The sequence below is a fragment of the Plecotus auritus genome (genome assembly GCF_963455305.1).
Source record: "Plecotus auritus genome assembly, chromosome: 9".
NCBI lineage: Eukaryota > Metazoa > Chordata > Mammalia > Chiroptera > Vespertilionidae > Plecotus > Plecotus auritus.
This window is the reverse complement of record NC_137783.1, coordinates 110,089,591-110,101,935: the sequence shown is the minus strand read 5'-3', so window position 1 is coordinate 110,101,935 and position 12,345 is coordinate 110,089,591. Positions and strand designations below refer to the sequence as shown.

At 39.5% G+C, this 12,345-nt stretch overlaps 1 protein-coding gene across 1 annotated transcript in view; it reads left to right on the top strand.

Annotated features, from left to right (window-relative positions):
- PPME1 (protein phosphatase methylesterase 1) overlaps window positions 1–12,345 on the top strand; it is a 70,666-nt gene that overhangs the window by 22,446 nt on the left and 35,875 nt on the right. The window contains exons 2-3 of the mRNA XM_080642150.1: window positions 7,915–8,008; window positions 9,417–9,509. Of these exons, the coding sequence (XP_080498276.1) occupies window positions 7,915–8,008; window positions 9,417–9,509 (187 nt within the window). The remainder of the gene's footprint in view (window positions 1–7,914; window positions 8,009–9,416; window positions 9,510–12,345) is intronic.

Below are 12,345 nucleotides of genomic sequence, written 5' to 3'. Positions count from 1 at the left end.
ACTGCAACATATTTTCCAGAATCAAGTTTATTTTGTACCTTTTACCACATTTATTTTTTAAAAATACTTTAATTGGCTCCTCATTTTCTACACCATCCAAACCCTCTGACTTTTGGGGCCCTAACACACAAATAACAGAAGTGGGGCATATTATATTTTCTACTTTATTATATCTTATATTATTCCTTCTCCACTATCTGCTTTCAGTTGTATCAGCTTCCTTTAGTTTTTCAGAACTGCTGTACTTATTCCTACATATTGCAGTTAGCTATTTTTAAATTTTTGTTTTTCATCAGTGTTCCCTATGACCGGCACCATACTGGGTCCTTATTTGTATCCTTCTCTCTGCCTGAAATGTCTTCTTTCCTCCTCCCTATTTCCGTTAGTCTGTATTCTGTCTGTTCTTCAATTACTAGCTTAAATGTTACTTTTCCTTTGAAGTCTCTATTTCCCAAGCTGAGAGTAATCTTTCTTTCCTCCTTGAACATTCACAGCACTTTAGCCATACCTCTTAGGTTAACTGTACATTATGTTTGATATTTAGGTATTTTACATTAGCTTATTGAGAACAGGCATTATCTAGCTAGTATGTAAAGATTAATGTTAGGTCCTTGCTATCTACTTCATGTCTAACATTAGTTGCAAAATTACCTGAAGTAGTGGAGTCTAAACAATTGTGTGTTCAAATGAAGATACTATAAGTATGCTAGAAAAATCTCTGGGAGTAGGAGTAACATTTGGAGGTATAGATTATTGGTGCTTTTATCAAATGGGAATTACTCATATGTTGGTGTAAATTGGGGAATCCCTGGAACTATTTTGTGTGTTTTTTTTAATGAAGGAAATTAGAAGTGGAGGGTATTCTCCTAGGAAGAATTTCTGTTTATAGGAAGTAATTTTTCTTTAACTGGTATCTAGCCAACTTGGAAACTTTCTGTGGCCTTGACAAAGTCAACCATACTTAGACTATGAAAAGGAAACCTCTGATAATATGCCCTAAAGCCTTATTACTTTTTAGAAGCATAGAAAGAACGAAAGGTAAGAATCTAAGAATTATTAATATAGCATTGGGGTAAATAGCAGAGGGTTTGAAGAGTGGTAGAACTGGATTTGAATGCTGTCATTGCCACTTAGTAGTTGTATAACCTTGGGCAAGTTACTGTACATATCTAAATCTGTTTTTTATTTGTGAAATGGGGATAAAAATAACTCAAAATTTGTGAGGGTTAAATAGAATTCTGCCTGTATTTGGCACAATGCCTGTTGTTATAGTAAATGTTAGGTACTATTACTATGATGATATAAAAAATCTATTTACATAAGAGACCCTTATATAAATGCTTGGCATGCCATCTTGTGGTTGTTATATTTGAAATTAGTATATGCATAGGTGGATTTGTGAGTGACTGATGAGTCGGTAGAATTAAGAGTTTTGCCTTTAGTTTTCCAGTAAGAATTCAAGTGCAACCGGCAAATGAAAAAAATTGATCTAGGCCAGGGGTGGGCAAACTTTTTGACTTGAGGGCCACAATGGGTTCTTAAACTGGACCGGAGGGCCGGAACAAAAGCATGGATGGAGTGTTTGTGTGAACTAATATAAATTCAAAGTAAACATCATTACATAAAAGGGTACGGTCTTTTTTTTTTTTTCCATAGTTTTATTCATTTCTAACATTTTAACAAGAAGAATGTAAACACTAATTATTATGATTTGAAACTTCAAAAAATGGAGGAATCATAGCACAATAACATACCTTATATTGAAGATGGCAAAGGCAAAATAAAATTGCCTAACAAAGGAAAGGTACAAAAGCCTTTCAAATTAAACTTAAATATAATAAAATAATTTAAAACTAAAACAAATAGAAAAGAACAAAATGTGTAAACAGTAAATTAAACATTTTCTTTAGTGCAAATTCCAAATTATGCCCGGGACGTAGATGTAGATGGCAATGTAGACTGGATTGAAAGGTTTTTGGTCTTTAAAACATCAACTTCAGTGGGAACAGTGTTGTTGGTCTCCTTTTTTAGCTAATGCATCAAAGTCTGGAGTTAGTTTTGTTGTGGCTATTCTCAGGATAGATCTGAGGTGTTCGTCAGTTAAGCTGGATCTGTGAGGGGCTTCGTTGATGTTCATGATGCTAAATGTCTGCTCACAAACATAGGTTGACCCAAACAGCACCAGTATCTTCTGTGCCATCCTCCGGATGTTTGGAAAAGTGGCTTCATTAAGTGGAGCATAAAAGTCTCGTAGGTCAAGAGAGCTGAATTTCTCCTTTAGGACAAAGTCAGACTGAAGATCGATGAGTTCCAGTTGCACCTCTTCTGGTGCTGTTTCAGGGTTTTGTGACAAAGGACAGGCCACCAGTTGAAGTGACTGGTCAATTTTTTCAACATCAGAAAACCGACGACAGAATTCTGCATGCAGGTCATCCAGTGATTTGCTGTATTCACGTTTTGGATGGTCTCCTTCTGTGTGGCTAGTGTGGCAAAATGAGTGAAGACTTTGTCTGAAATTTGTCTGGAAAAGAAAATCAGCTTCGATTTAAAGGCTTTCACATTAGTGTACATGTCATGTACATACTGATCTTTTCCCTGTAGCTTCACATTTAGCTCATTCAAATGTGAAAATATATCTACAGCAAATGCAAAGTCACACAGCCAATTCTTGTCACTCAGCTCAGTAAATTTGTCAGACTTCCCCTTTAATTTCAAAAATGCACCAATCTCTTCTTTGAGCTCCCACACTCGTTGGAAAACTTTGCCCAAACTCAACCAGCGGACATGAGAGTGGTAAAGTAAGTCGTGGTGATCCGCATCAGTTTCCTCCAGAAACTTAATAAACTGATGGTGCTGAAGTCCCTTTGCTCGAATGAAATTAACAAGCTTTACGACTGGATTAACAACATGATTAAGTTGTAATATAGACTTGCACAATGATTCCTGGTGAATAATACAGTGAAGAAAAATAACATCTTGGTTAGGGTTCTCCTCTTTCACTTTATCCTGAATTCTTTTTAGCAGTCCAACATTTTTTCCAGTTAAATTTGGAGATCCATCTGTCGTGACATTAGCAAGTTTACTCCATGGTAGCTTCATTTTCTTGATGACAGTAGACACCCAGTCATACAAGTCCTCTCCCCGTGTTTTTCCTTTCAGTGGCTCCATGGCTAAAAACTCCTCCGTAATTTCAAAATTGTCACTAATCCCTCGGATAAAAATTAAGAGCTGAGCAGTGTCCTTTACATCATTACTTTCATCCAATGCTAGTGAATAAAACTTAAAGAACTCTGCCTTACTATTTAACTTCCTGGCCAAGTCTTCATCAGTCAGTTCCACTCAACAAGTCACTGTCCTGTGCCATAAGCTGAGTTTTTCAAACTTGCCTTTGCTCTCTGGACACAAGAGACCTGCTGTCTCTATCATACATTCTTTCAAAAACTCGCCTTCAGAGAGAGGTTTGCTAGCTTTTGCTAATTTGAATGATAGCATAAAACTTGCTTTGGTAGTTGTCTCTTGAATTGCAGTTTGTCTGTGAAAGACATTTTGCTGAGCCTGTAATTTAGCCATCAACCTGTGTGCAGTAGCCTCCCATTCGTGAGGTGACTGCTTGCTAGCATAGTTGCCATGCTTTGTGGCAAAGTGACGGCTGAGATTGTACTCTTTGAAGACTGCAAGTGTTTCCTGGCATATCAGACATACCGGCATTGATCGGACTTCGGTGAAAAAATATTTTGTTGTCCTCTCCCTCTTAAACACTCGGCATTCATTGTCCACTTTCCTTTTCTTTGGTCCACTCATGTTTAATATTGGGCTAAAGCCAACAGTACCGTTCTCTTATTAAATTCTTTACTAAAATAAGACAGTAAAGTATAAAAACAAGTAATTAAATTTGCTCTACTATAACATTTTTGGTCTTCTAAAAAATATATATATAATAAAATCATCTGAAAAAGTTCAGACATGGGACAGAGGCACACCCTGACCATAGAGAACAACCCCTTTCCTCCATAGGAAACCTGTGTATCTTTCACACAGGCCCTTTGTTTATGGTAACACACATAGCTGCACATTGCTGTGTCTTCCAGACACACTTGTATGGGAGGTGCTAGGGCAGTGCAAAACATAGGTAACCAGTAGTTACCACTAGCACTTCCATTACTGGCAAAAAACAGCCGCAGTGCACATAGTGTGAAAGAGCCCATTATCAATGTCAGATTGCATCCACTGGACTCTATAAAAACAACCAAGTGCCACTTTTAAATGCCCATTGCAACAGTTTTTCTTATTAAAAGCTGGAAATGGCAGGATATTTATATATATACCCCTACTGTGACAGCCTGGCAGAGCATTACAAAGGAGAAAACCCAGCACCTGGTGATGTCCATAAGTACAAGACTTCAGGCTGTCATTACCAGGAAAGGGTTTCATCCAAGTATTAGATATGAACATTTGATTTTCAGTTTTTCATGTGTCCAATTACTTCTGAAACCCTGAAATTAAGCGATTTTGTAATAAAATCTTTAGTTCATCACATTTCTATACAATCTTTTTGTTTAACCCACTGAATTAGGGTTCGTTCACACTAGCCATGCTGCCGTTGCAGTGTGGTGCAGTACTGCAATGCAGCGCAGCTAGGGTTAATGCAGGGTACACAGGTTTCCATCATGTTTGCATTGATGCTAATGTGCAGTGGTGCATGTTAACACAAATGCCCTGTAGCACGCATTTTTACAGGCGCAAGGGGGAGAAGCAAACGCAGCGCAAAATGCATTTGTTTTGCTGCTAACACATGCGGTTAGTGGCCACGGTAGCGTTACTGATACCGCATCCGTATCAGCAAAAAAATGCAGCCGCAGCATGGCTAGTGTGACATGTCCTCTGTGTGTCTTTTTCTCTGCTGCGCGCTTCTGCAGTGGGAAAAAAAACTGCAGTGGATACAAGCCCTAAAAGCTGAAAGTCTTTGTTGTTTTATTAACAAGTCATTGTGCCCTAACTGGTTTAGCTCAGTGGATAGAGCGTCGGCCTGCGGACTGAAGAGTCCCAGGTTTGATTCCGGTCAAGGGCATGTACCTTGGTTGCGGGCACATACCCAGTTGGGGGTGTGCAGGAGGCAGCTGATCGATGTTTCTCTCTCATCGATGTTTCTAACTCTCTATCCGTCTCCCTTCCTCTCTGTAAAAAATCAATAAAATATATTTAAAAAAAAAAAAGTCATTGTGATGTACAGAATGTGGGAACAGGAAAAAATTGTTTGAGTAGAGCTCTTAATCTTACCTCAGAAAGCCTCTGATACTGTGCTCTCCAGGGGCATGTCTCCCTACATCACCACGATAACGTGTCTACTCGTGTCCGCGGGCATTACAAGGAGCCTCTGGAAGATTGAGAGGTTGTTCCTTCTACTGAATGGGCGGATATAAATCCGCCCACTCAGAAGAAGGAGCTGTGGCCGTGTTTCCCCGACGTTGCCATGTTAACACTGCTGCTGGTGAAGGAGCGGAGGGGAGAGCAAGAGAACCCTTCGCTCTTTCGGCTCCGCAGGCCGGATAGAACAGCCGAACGGGCCGGATCCGGCCCGTAGGCCGTAGTTTGCCCACGGCTGGTCTAGGCTAAAGTTGTAGTTTACTGTCACAGAGATAGTTTTTCTATCAGAGGATAGGATTACTCATTTACTGAGAAAGGACCAAATGCCAAGTATATTAGATTTCTGAAAAAAATAGTTATTTTATTTAGTCACTACAATAAAAGGCAGAGGAGTTTAAATAATTTGAATTTTCTAAGCCCATATTGCATTAGGAATTTGTAGGGAATTATAGGGAAAAAGTAGGAACTGTGAGGAATTTGAACTTCTCTCTCATTCCAAATCATATACTTTACCTTTGCATTTTTAGCACCCCTCTTTCAACTTCTAGAACTTGAAAAATTAGTGCCTCGTCACACCTCAGATTTAAATCAATTTCTAGAAGTGAGACCCAATCATCAGTATTTTTAAAAGCTCCCTAGGTGATTTTATTATTACACAAGAGGCCCGGTGCATGAATTCGTGCACCAGTGGGGTCCCTCGGCCTGGCCTGCGGTATCAGGCCGAAACCGGCTCTCTGACATCCCCTGAGAGGTCCTGGATTGCGAGAGGGCACAGGCCAGGCCAAGGGACCCCACTGGTGCATGATTTGGGCCAGGGAGGAACACGGGAGGCTGGCCAGCCAGGGAGGGATCATGGGAGGGCTCCAGGGTGTGTCCAGCCTGTCTCGCTCAGTCCCGAATGGCCAGACCCCAGCAGCAAGCTGGAGCATCTGCCCCTTGGTGGTCAGTGCACATCATAGCGACTGGTAGACCAGTCAACTGTCTGCCTCCTGGTGGTAAGTGCATGTCATAGCGAGCAGTTGAGCGGCCTTAGCATATCATTAGCATATTACACTTTGGTTGAACGGATGACCTGACAACCAGACACTTAGCATATTAGACTTTTATTATATAGGATGGATTGAGAACTGACCTGTTTCAATGTCTATAAGAGAGTAAATATTTAATAAATCCTTGATTTTTGAAAGAATATATACCTGACTGCTGAGCTGCTCCCTTATAATTCTTTTCAGTATTATAGCCACTTAGAGTACTTTTGTATTCACTTAAGTCTTAAAGAGGGCTTTGTATTATAGTTTGTACATATTCTCCATTCCCCATGGCATGTACAGGAAGATGTCTGGCAGGAAGTAATATTTTGCTTCTCATATAATTCTGAATTTCCTTTATTATTGGGAAGAAGGTGTGGAAATAGGGGAAGGCTTAGGATATCTTTCTTGTGTCCCATCCAAGATTGAAGACAGGTTGTAAATAGACATTTATTGGTTGTTTTGTTTTAAAATAATCTTACAATTTTTAATAATACATGGTTCAAAAATCAAAAGATAGAAAGGGATCTATATTGAAGATTGTCCCTCTTATCTCCCAACAATGTTATATCACTGCTCTTCCAGAAATATTCTAAACATATATAAGCAATTGTATCTATAATAATAAAAGCATAATATGCTAATTAGACCGGACAACCTTCTGGATGAAGCTGGTGCCAGAGGGAAGCCAGTGCCAGCAGCTGGGGGAAGGAAGGCCTACTCTTGCATGAATTTCATGCATCGGGCCTCTAGTTTATACGTATTTCCCATTTTTACCCAAATGGTAGTATATGCATCATGTTTGTTTATTTACCTAGTGTATCTTCCCCATATATAAAGAATCTTATCAGTATATAAATATTTCCTTCTTTTAACAACTAAATGTTATTTCTTTATTTACAATTTATTTTAATCATTCACCTGTTGATGGATATTTAGGTTGTTTTCAATTTTTCTCTATTACAAATGATGCTATCTTGAATAGATAAGTTATTTCACTTCTTTGTGAGCATGTATTTGGATAAATTGTTAGAAATTCAAGGTATCGATATTGCCATTTTGCCTTCTATGAAGGGTTGAATATTTACTGGCTGGGAAATAATAAATGTGAAATTATGTGAGGGATTAAAGGTATGAAGAAGCATAAGTGACCAAAACAATTATTGTAGCAGGTTAAGAGGATAAGAATTAGCCTATAGCCAAGAATAGGAGAAAGAGCTACTGGGTTTTGTGGTATGTATATACACAGAACACATTTGTGATGAAAATACACTAATTTCCTCAAATTAATTAGTGTATTTAAATTTTTTACTCTTAAAAAATATTTGAACTTTAAGAAACATATATTTGAATTTTAAGTGTAATACTTTGTGTATGAAACCACTTCATATCTTCAAGGAAAAAATACCCTTGCTATTTTCTTTTCAGATTTACATTTAGCATTTGTTTGATCAAGATTTTAATCATTTAATGCATAACTATTTTTTACTTAAAATCTCTCTCCCTCTTTTTATTTCCATAGCCCTGGAAGAAAACGGGATTTTTCCCCTGTTTCTTGGAGTCAGTACTTTGAGTCCATGGAAGACGTAGAACTAGAGAATGAAACTGGCAAGGATATATCCTTTGCAAAATGGCTTATCCTATCTAATAAAAGAGTAATATGCAAATTGACCATCACTCCAACACACAAGATGGCTGTCCCCATGTGGACACAAGATGGCTGCCACAAGATGGCCAGCAGGGGAGGGCAGTTGGGGTGGAACCAGGCCTGCAGGGGAGGGCAGTTAGGGGGAACCATGCTGGCAGGGGAGGGCAGTGGGGGGGGGGACCAGGCAGGCAGGGGAGGGCAGTGGGGGGACCCAGGCCAGCAGGGGAGGGCAGTGGGGGGGGACCAGGCCAGCAGGGGAGGGCAGTGCGGGGGGGTCCAGGCCAGCAGGGGAGGGCAGTGGGGGGGGACCAGGCCGGAAGGGGAGGGCAGTTGGGGAGGACTGGGCCAGCAGGGCAGGGCAGTTGGGGGCAACCGGGCCGGCAGGGGAGGGCAGTCGGGGGGGACTAGGCCGGCAGGGGAGGGCAGTCGGGGGGGGACCAGGCCTGTGGGGGAGGATTGAGGGCACCAGGCCAGCAGGGGAGAGCAGTTAGGGGTTACCAGGCCTGCAGGGGAGGGCAGTTAGGGACAATCAGGCCGGCAGGGGAGCAGTTAGGCATCGATCAGGCTGGCAGGGGAGTGGTTAGGTGGTGATCATGCTGGCAGGCAGAAGCGGTTAGGGGCAATCAGGCAGGCAGGCAGGCAGGCAGGCGAGTGGTTGGGAGCCAGCAGTCCTGGATTGTGAGAGGGATGTCCAGCTGCCCATTTAGGCCCGATCCCACCAGGATTGGGGCTAAATGGGCAGTCAAACATCCCTTGAGGGGTCACAGATTGGAGAGGGTGCAGGCTGGGCTGAGGGATGCGCCCCCCCCCCCCCCCGCCCTCTCCCCATGCATGAATTTCATGCACTGGGCTTCTAGTTCTTTAGTAAGCTTATAATGTTTAAGTAGAAGATTTATGTAGTAGTTCCTAAAATGTTCTTTATTACTATTGCTTATTTCATTTTTATTCTCCACCTGTTTTTTTGTGTGGCATGGAATATTACCTATAAGTCAATGCCAATATGTTATGTGGCTATAATTGTCTAATGCATGGGAAAGGGATTAAGAATTAAATTTCTGAAACTGGTATATTTCCTAAGGGCCCAGGGTAAAGTTTCATGAGTGAAGTGAGTTGAACTTGTTTTTAGCGTCTAGAAACCAGGGACTATGTCCTCATTAGCGCAACGGAGAGCATTTTTTTTTCCCCATCGATAAAATGGTCATACTGGTTTCATGCTTCAAAGACAGAAACTTATATTGAAGTATCTCTTAAGTTTAGAAGTCTGCAGCTTTGCATGTAGCTTCATGCTGCATGAGTTAGTTTTCTAATCAGCATTATTATGAAATGAAAAATTTCAATGAACAAAGTTTAGATATGTTATCTTTAACTATTCATACTCTTTTCGAGTTTATAAGAGTGGTTCAGAGGGTCCAGTCCTACTCCTTTTGCATGGAGGAGGCCATTCCGCCCTTTCCTGGGCTGTGTTCACGGTAAGTAGTTGATAGTAGGAGTTGATATTAATGCAATCATTGTTTACTTCTGGATGAATTTGACTAGCCTAACTCTTCCTCTGTGCTCACTCTTTGGCTTGATTATAAGAAGGTTATGGATGTGAGTCGATTCTGTATTTGTTATGGTAGGCCAAATATCACTTGTTCTTTAAGGTAAAGGTTCTTAACGGGTGAGTTTCAGTGCATGATTTATTCAAACGTTTTGTAAAATGTTTTACATATATTTCATTGGGATGAGGGGGATGGAATTTGTGCCTTGTCAAAAGTGGGGGTCTGTATTTCAGTGATATAAGTAATGGAGAATCAGACATTCTATTCAGGTGCTTTAAATAGAGATAATGTCTATTTTTTATTTATCTCCCTCATAGAGCCTATTGTACTTTATATTTATACATAGAGATGTCCCATAAGTATTTGGAAAGTAATCCTTCTTTTTTTACAAATAATGCTTTACACTTAATGGTACCTGTGAGCTATTAGGAAGTAAGCAATATTTGGTTGATGATAACCTGGTCTAGAGTAGAGGATATGTGTCTGTGTGAATGTTGTTATTTGTAGGTCTTCCTAATATCCTTGACTCTGGGGTGGGGTGGTCCATGTGTAAAGAGAGATACTGCTCAGGAAGATACTGGCAATATTCCTTATAAAGAGAAATTGTCATATCTTATGTGTATCAAGCAGATATACATACTTCCTCTATTAACCAGTAGGGAGTCTGAGGGACAGAAAATGGGAGCAATTGGGAATGCAGCACTAGGTACTCAGAACCAGATGAGTATGGAGCTGAAGAGGCTTCTGAATATATCATTTTGCTTCTGGCAGGATTATTGGGATTAAGTATAAAATCATCTTCTGGTCTCTTCTTTTAGAATATGAATTCCTTGAGAACAGGGATAATGTCTTACTCTTTCTTGTTTCCCAAATGCCTGAAATAATTCTTGACACATAGGCACTTATTCAACTGTTATTAAATGATTTGTCCCCTGCCTTGCTACTTCTTATCTCTTGCTTTATAGCTGTATGATTTGCCCATAAGTGCTAGGCTCTTTCATGTGTCTAGACCTGTGTTGTCCAATAGAGATATAATGCCAGGCATATATGTAATTTTAAATCTCTGAATAGGGATATTAAATAGCTAAAAAGAAACAGGTGAAATTAATCTTAACATATGTTTTACTTAATTCATTGTACCCAAAATCTTACCATTTCAACAGGTAATCAATCTAAAAGTTACTGTTGAGATAGTTCACATTATTTTTTATACTGTCTTTGAAATCCAGTATGTATTTTATACTTATAGCACATTTCAGTTTGGATAGCCACATCTCAGGTCCTTAGTAGCATAGCTTTAGACATTTACATTCATCTATTAGATTGTAAGCTTTTTTTGTTTTATTTTATTAGTCCTCACTAGAGGATATATTTTCCATTGACTTTTCTTAGAGAGGGGAAGGGAGGGAAGTAGGGGAGGGGAGGAGAGAGAGATTCTGTATTTATTATGGTAGGCCAAATATCACCTGTTTTTTAAAGTAAAGGTTCTTAATTGGCCAGGGATTGAACCTGCAACCCAGGTACGTACTCTTGACCGGGAATCGAACCTGCGACCGTTCAGTTTGCAGGCCCACACTCTAACCACTTAGAAAAACTGGCCAGGGCAATAGTAAGCTTTTTTAGAGGTAAAGATCACAGTTTATTTTTACCTAGCACATATTGTATGCTCAAGGATGTTTTTTGAAATGAACAAATAATAGCAACGTTTTCCTAATGTAGCAGCCATAGTAATAAGTATACTCCAGTTGCCCTGAACCAAGGTCAGAGCCACCAGAAGTGGCTCATGTACCATGACTTGCCTGGCTCTGCTCTAAGCTAATACACTGCAACAGGGCAGCTAACATGTTGAAGACTTGTAAGGAAAGAGGCACTGTCTTAATTGTCATGTCACATTCAGACAACTGTATTGAAACTTGCTAGGGATAGTGACTCCAGACTGCCTCATAAAAAATTTGGCAAAAAGTAGTCTGTGGATAGGAAAACCAAGGATAGTTCTTAATGGGTTACAAGATTTTATAAAATTTATAAGAATTACATATATAGGCTAGAGGTAGCTTTACTATATTCTTTGAACTTTGAGCAGCTCTCTAATAGTCTGGTGCAAAATCAGAGGTAACATTACCTCTTTGAGCATTCAGAATCCTTAGAGATGAGGGATCTAGGTTGGGCTACATATTTCCCACAAAACAGCTATTGCTTTTGACACTAAAAGAAGGAACAATGAAGTGGAGTTAGGAAGATGTGATTTCTAGCTCCAGTTTTACCAGTACTCATAATACATCCTCGTGAAAGTTATTTTAGCCCTTGAGCAAGCCACATAAGCCTTTCTTCGCTAAATGCAGTCTCCTTAGAATTCACGGTTTCTTTGAAGATTATTTGAAATACGAATATAAAAACTTTGTAGATTATAAAGCCTTGTACAAATATTATAATAAGCTATTTGTTGGCATGTATTGATATTAAATATTTTTATCCCATTAATTGGAACAATGAAATAACATGCAAAGTGTCTGGCATAGAGGAGGTGATTGATAAATAGCTGCTGACATTATTATATTTTTTATTATTGTAGAAGATATCTCTTTTACCAAGATCTATTCTACAGATTACAAATTCCATGAGAAATTAATGAAATAGGGATTTTTGTGATTAAATGAGTTTGAGCAATATTACATATAATATCCTTTTCTTATCCTCTCTTGGAAATTCATCCTGCATATCAGTATATTATTAAAGCCTTTAGGATGTTCTTCGAAGTCTATTA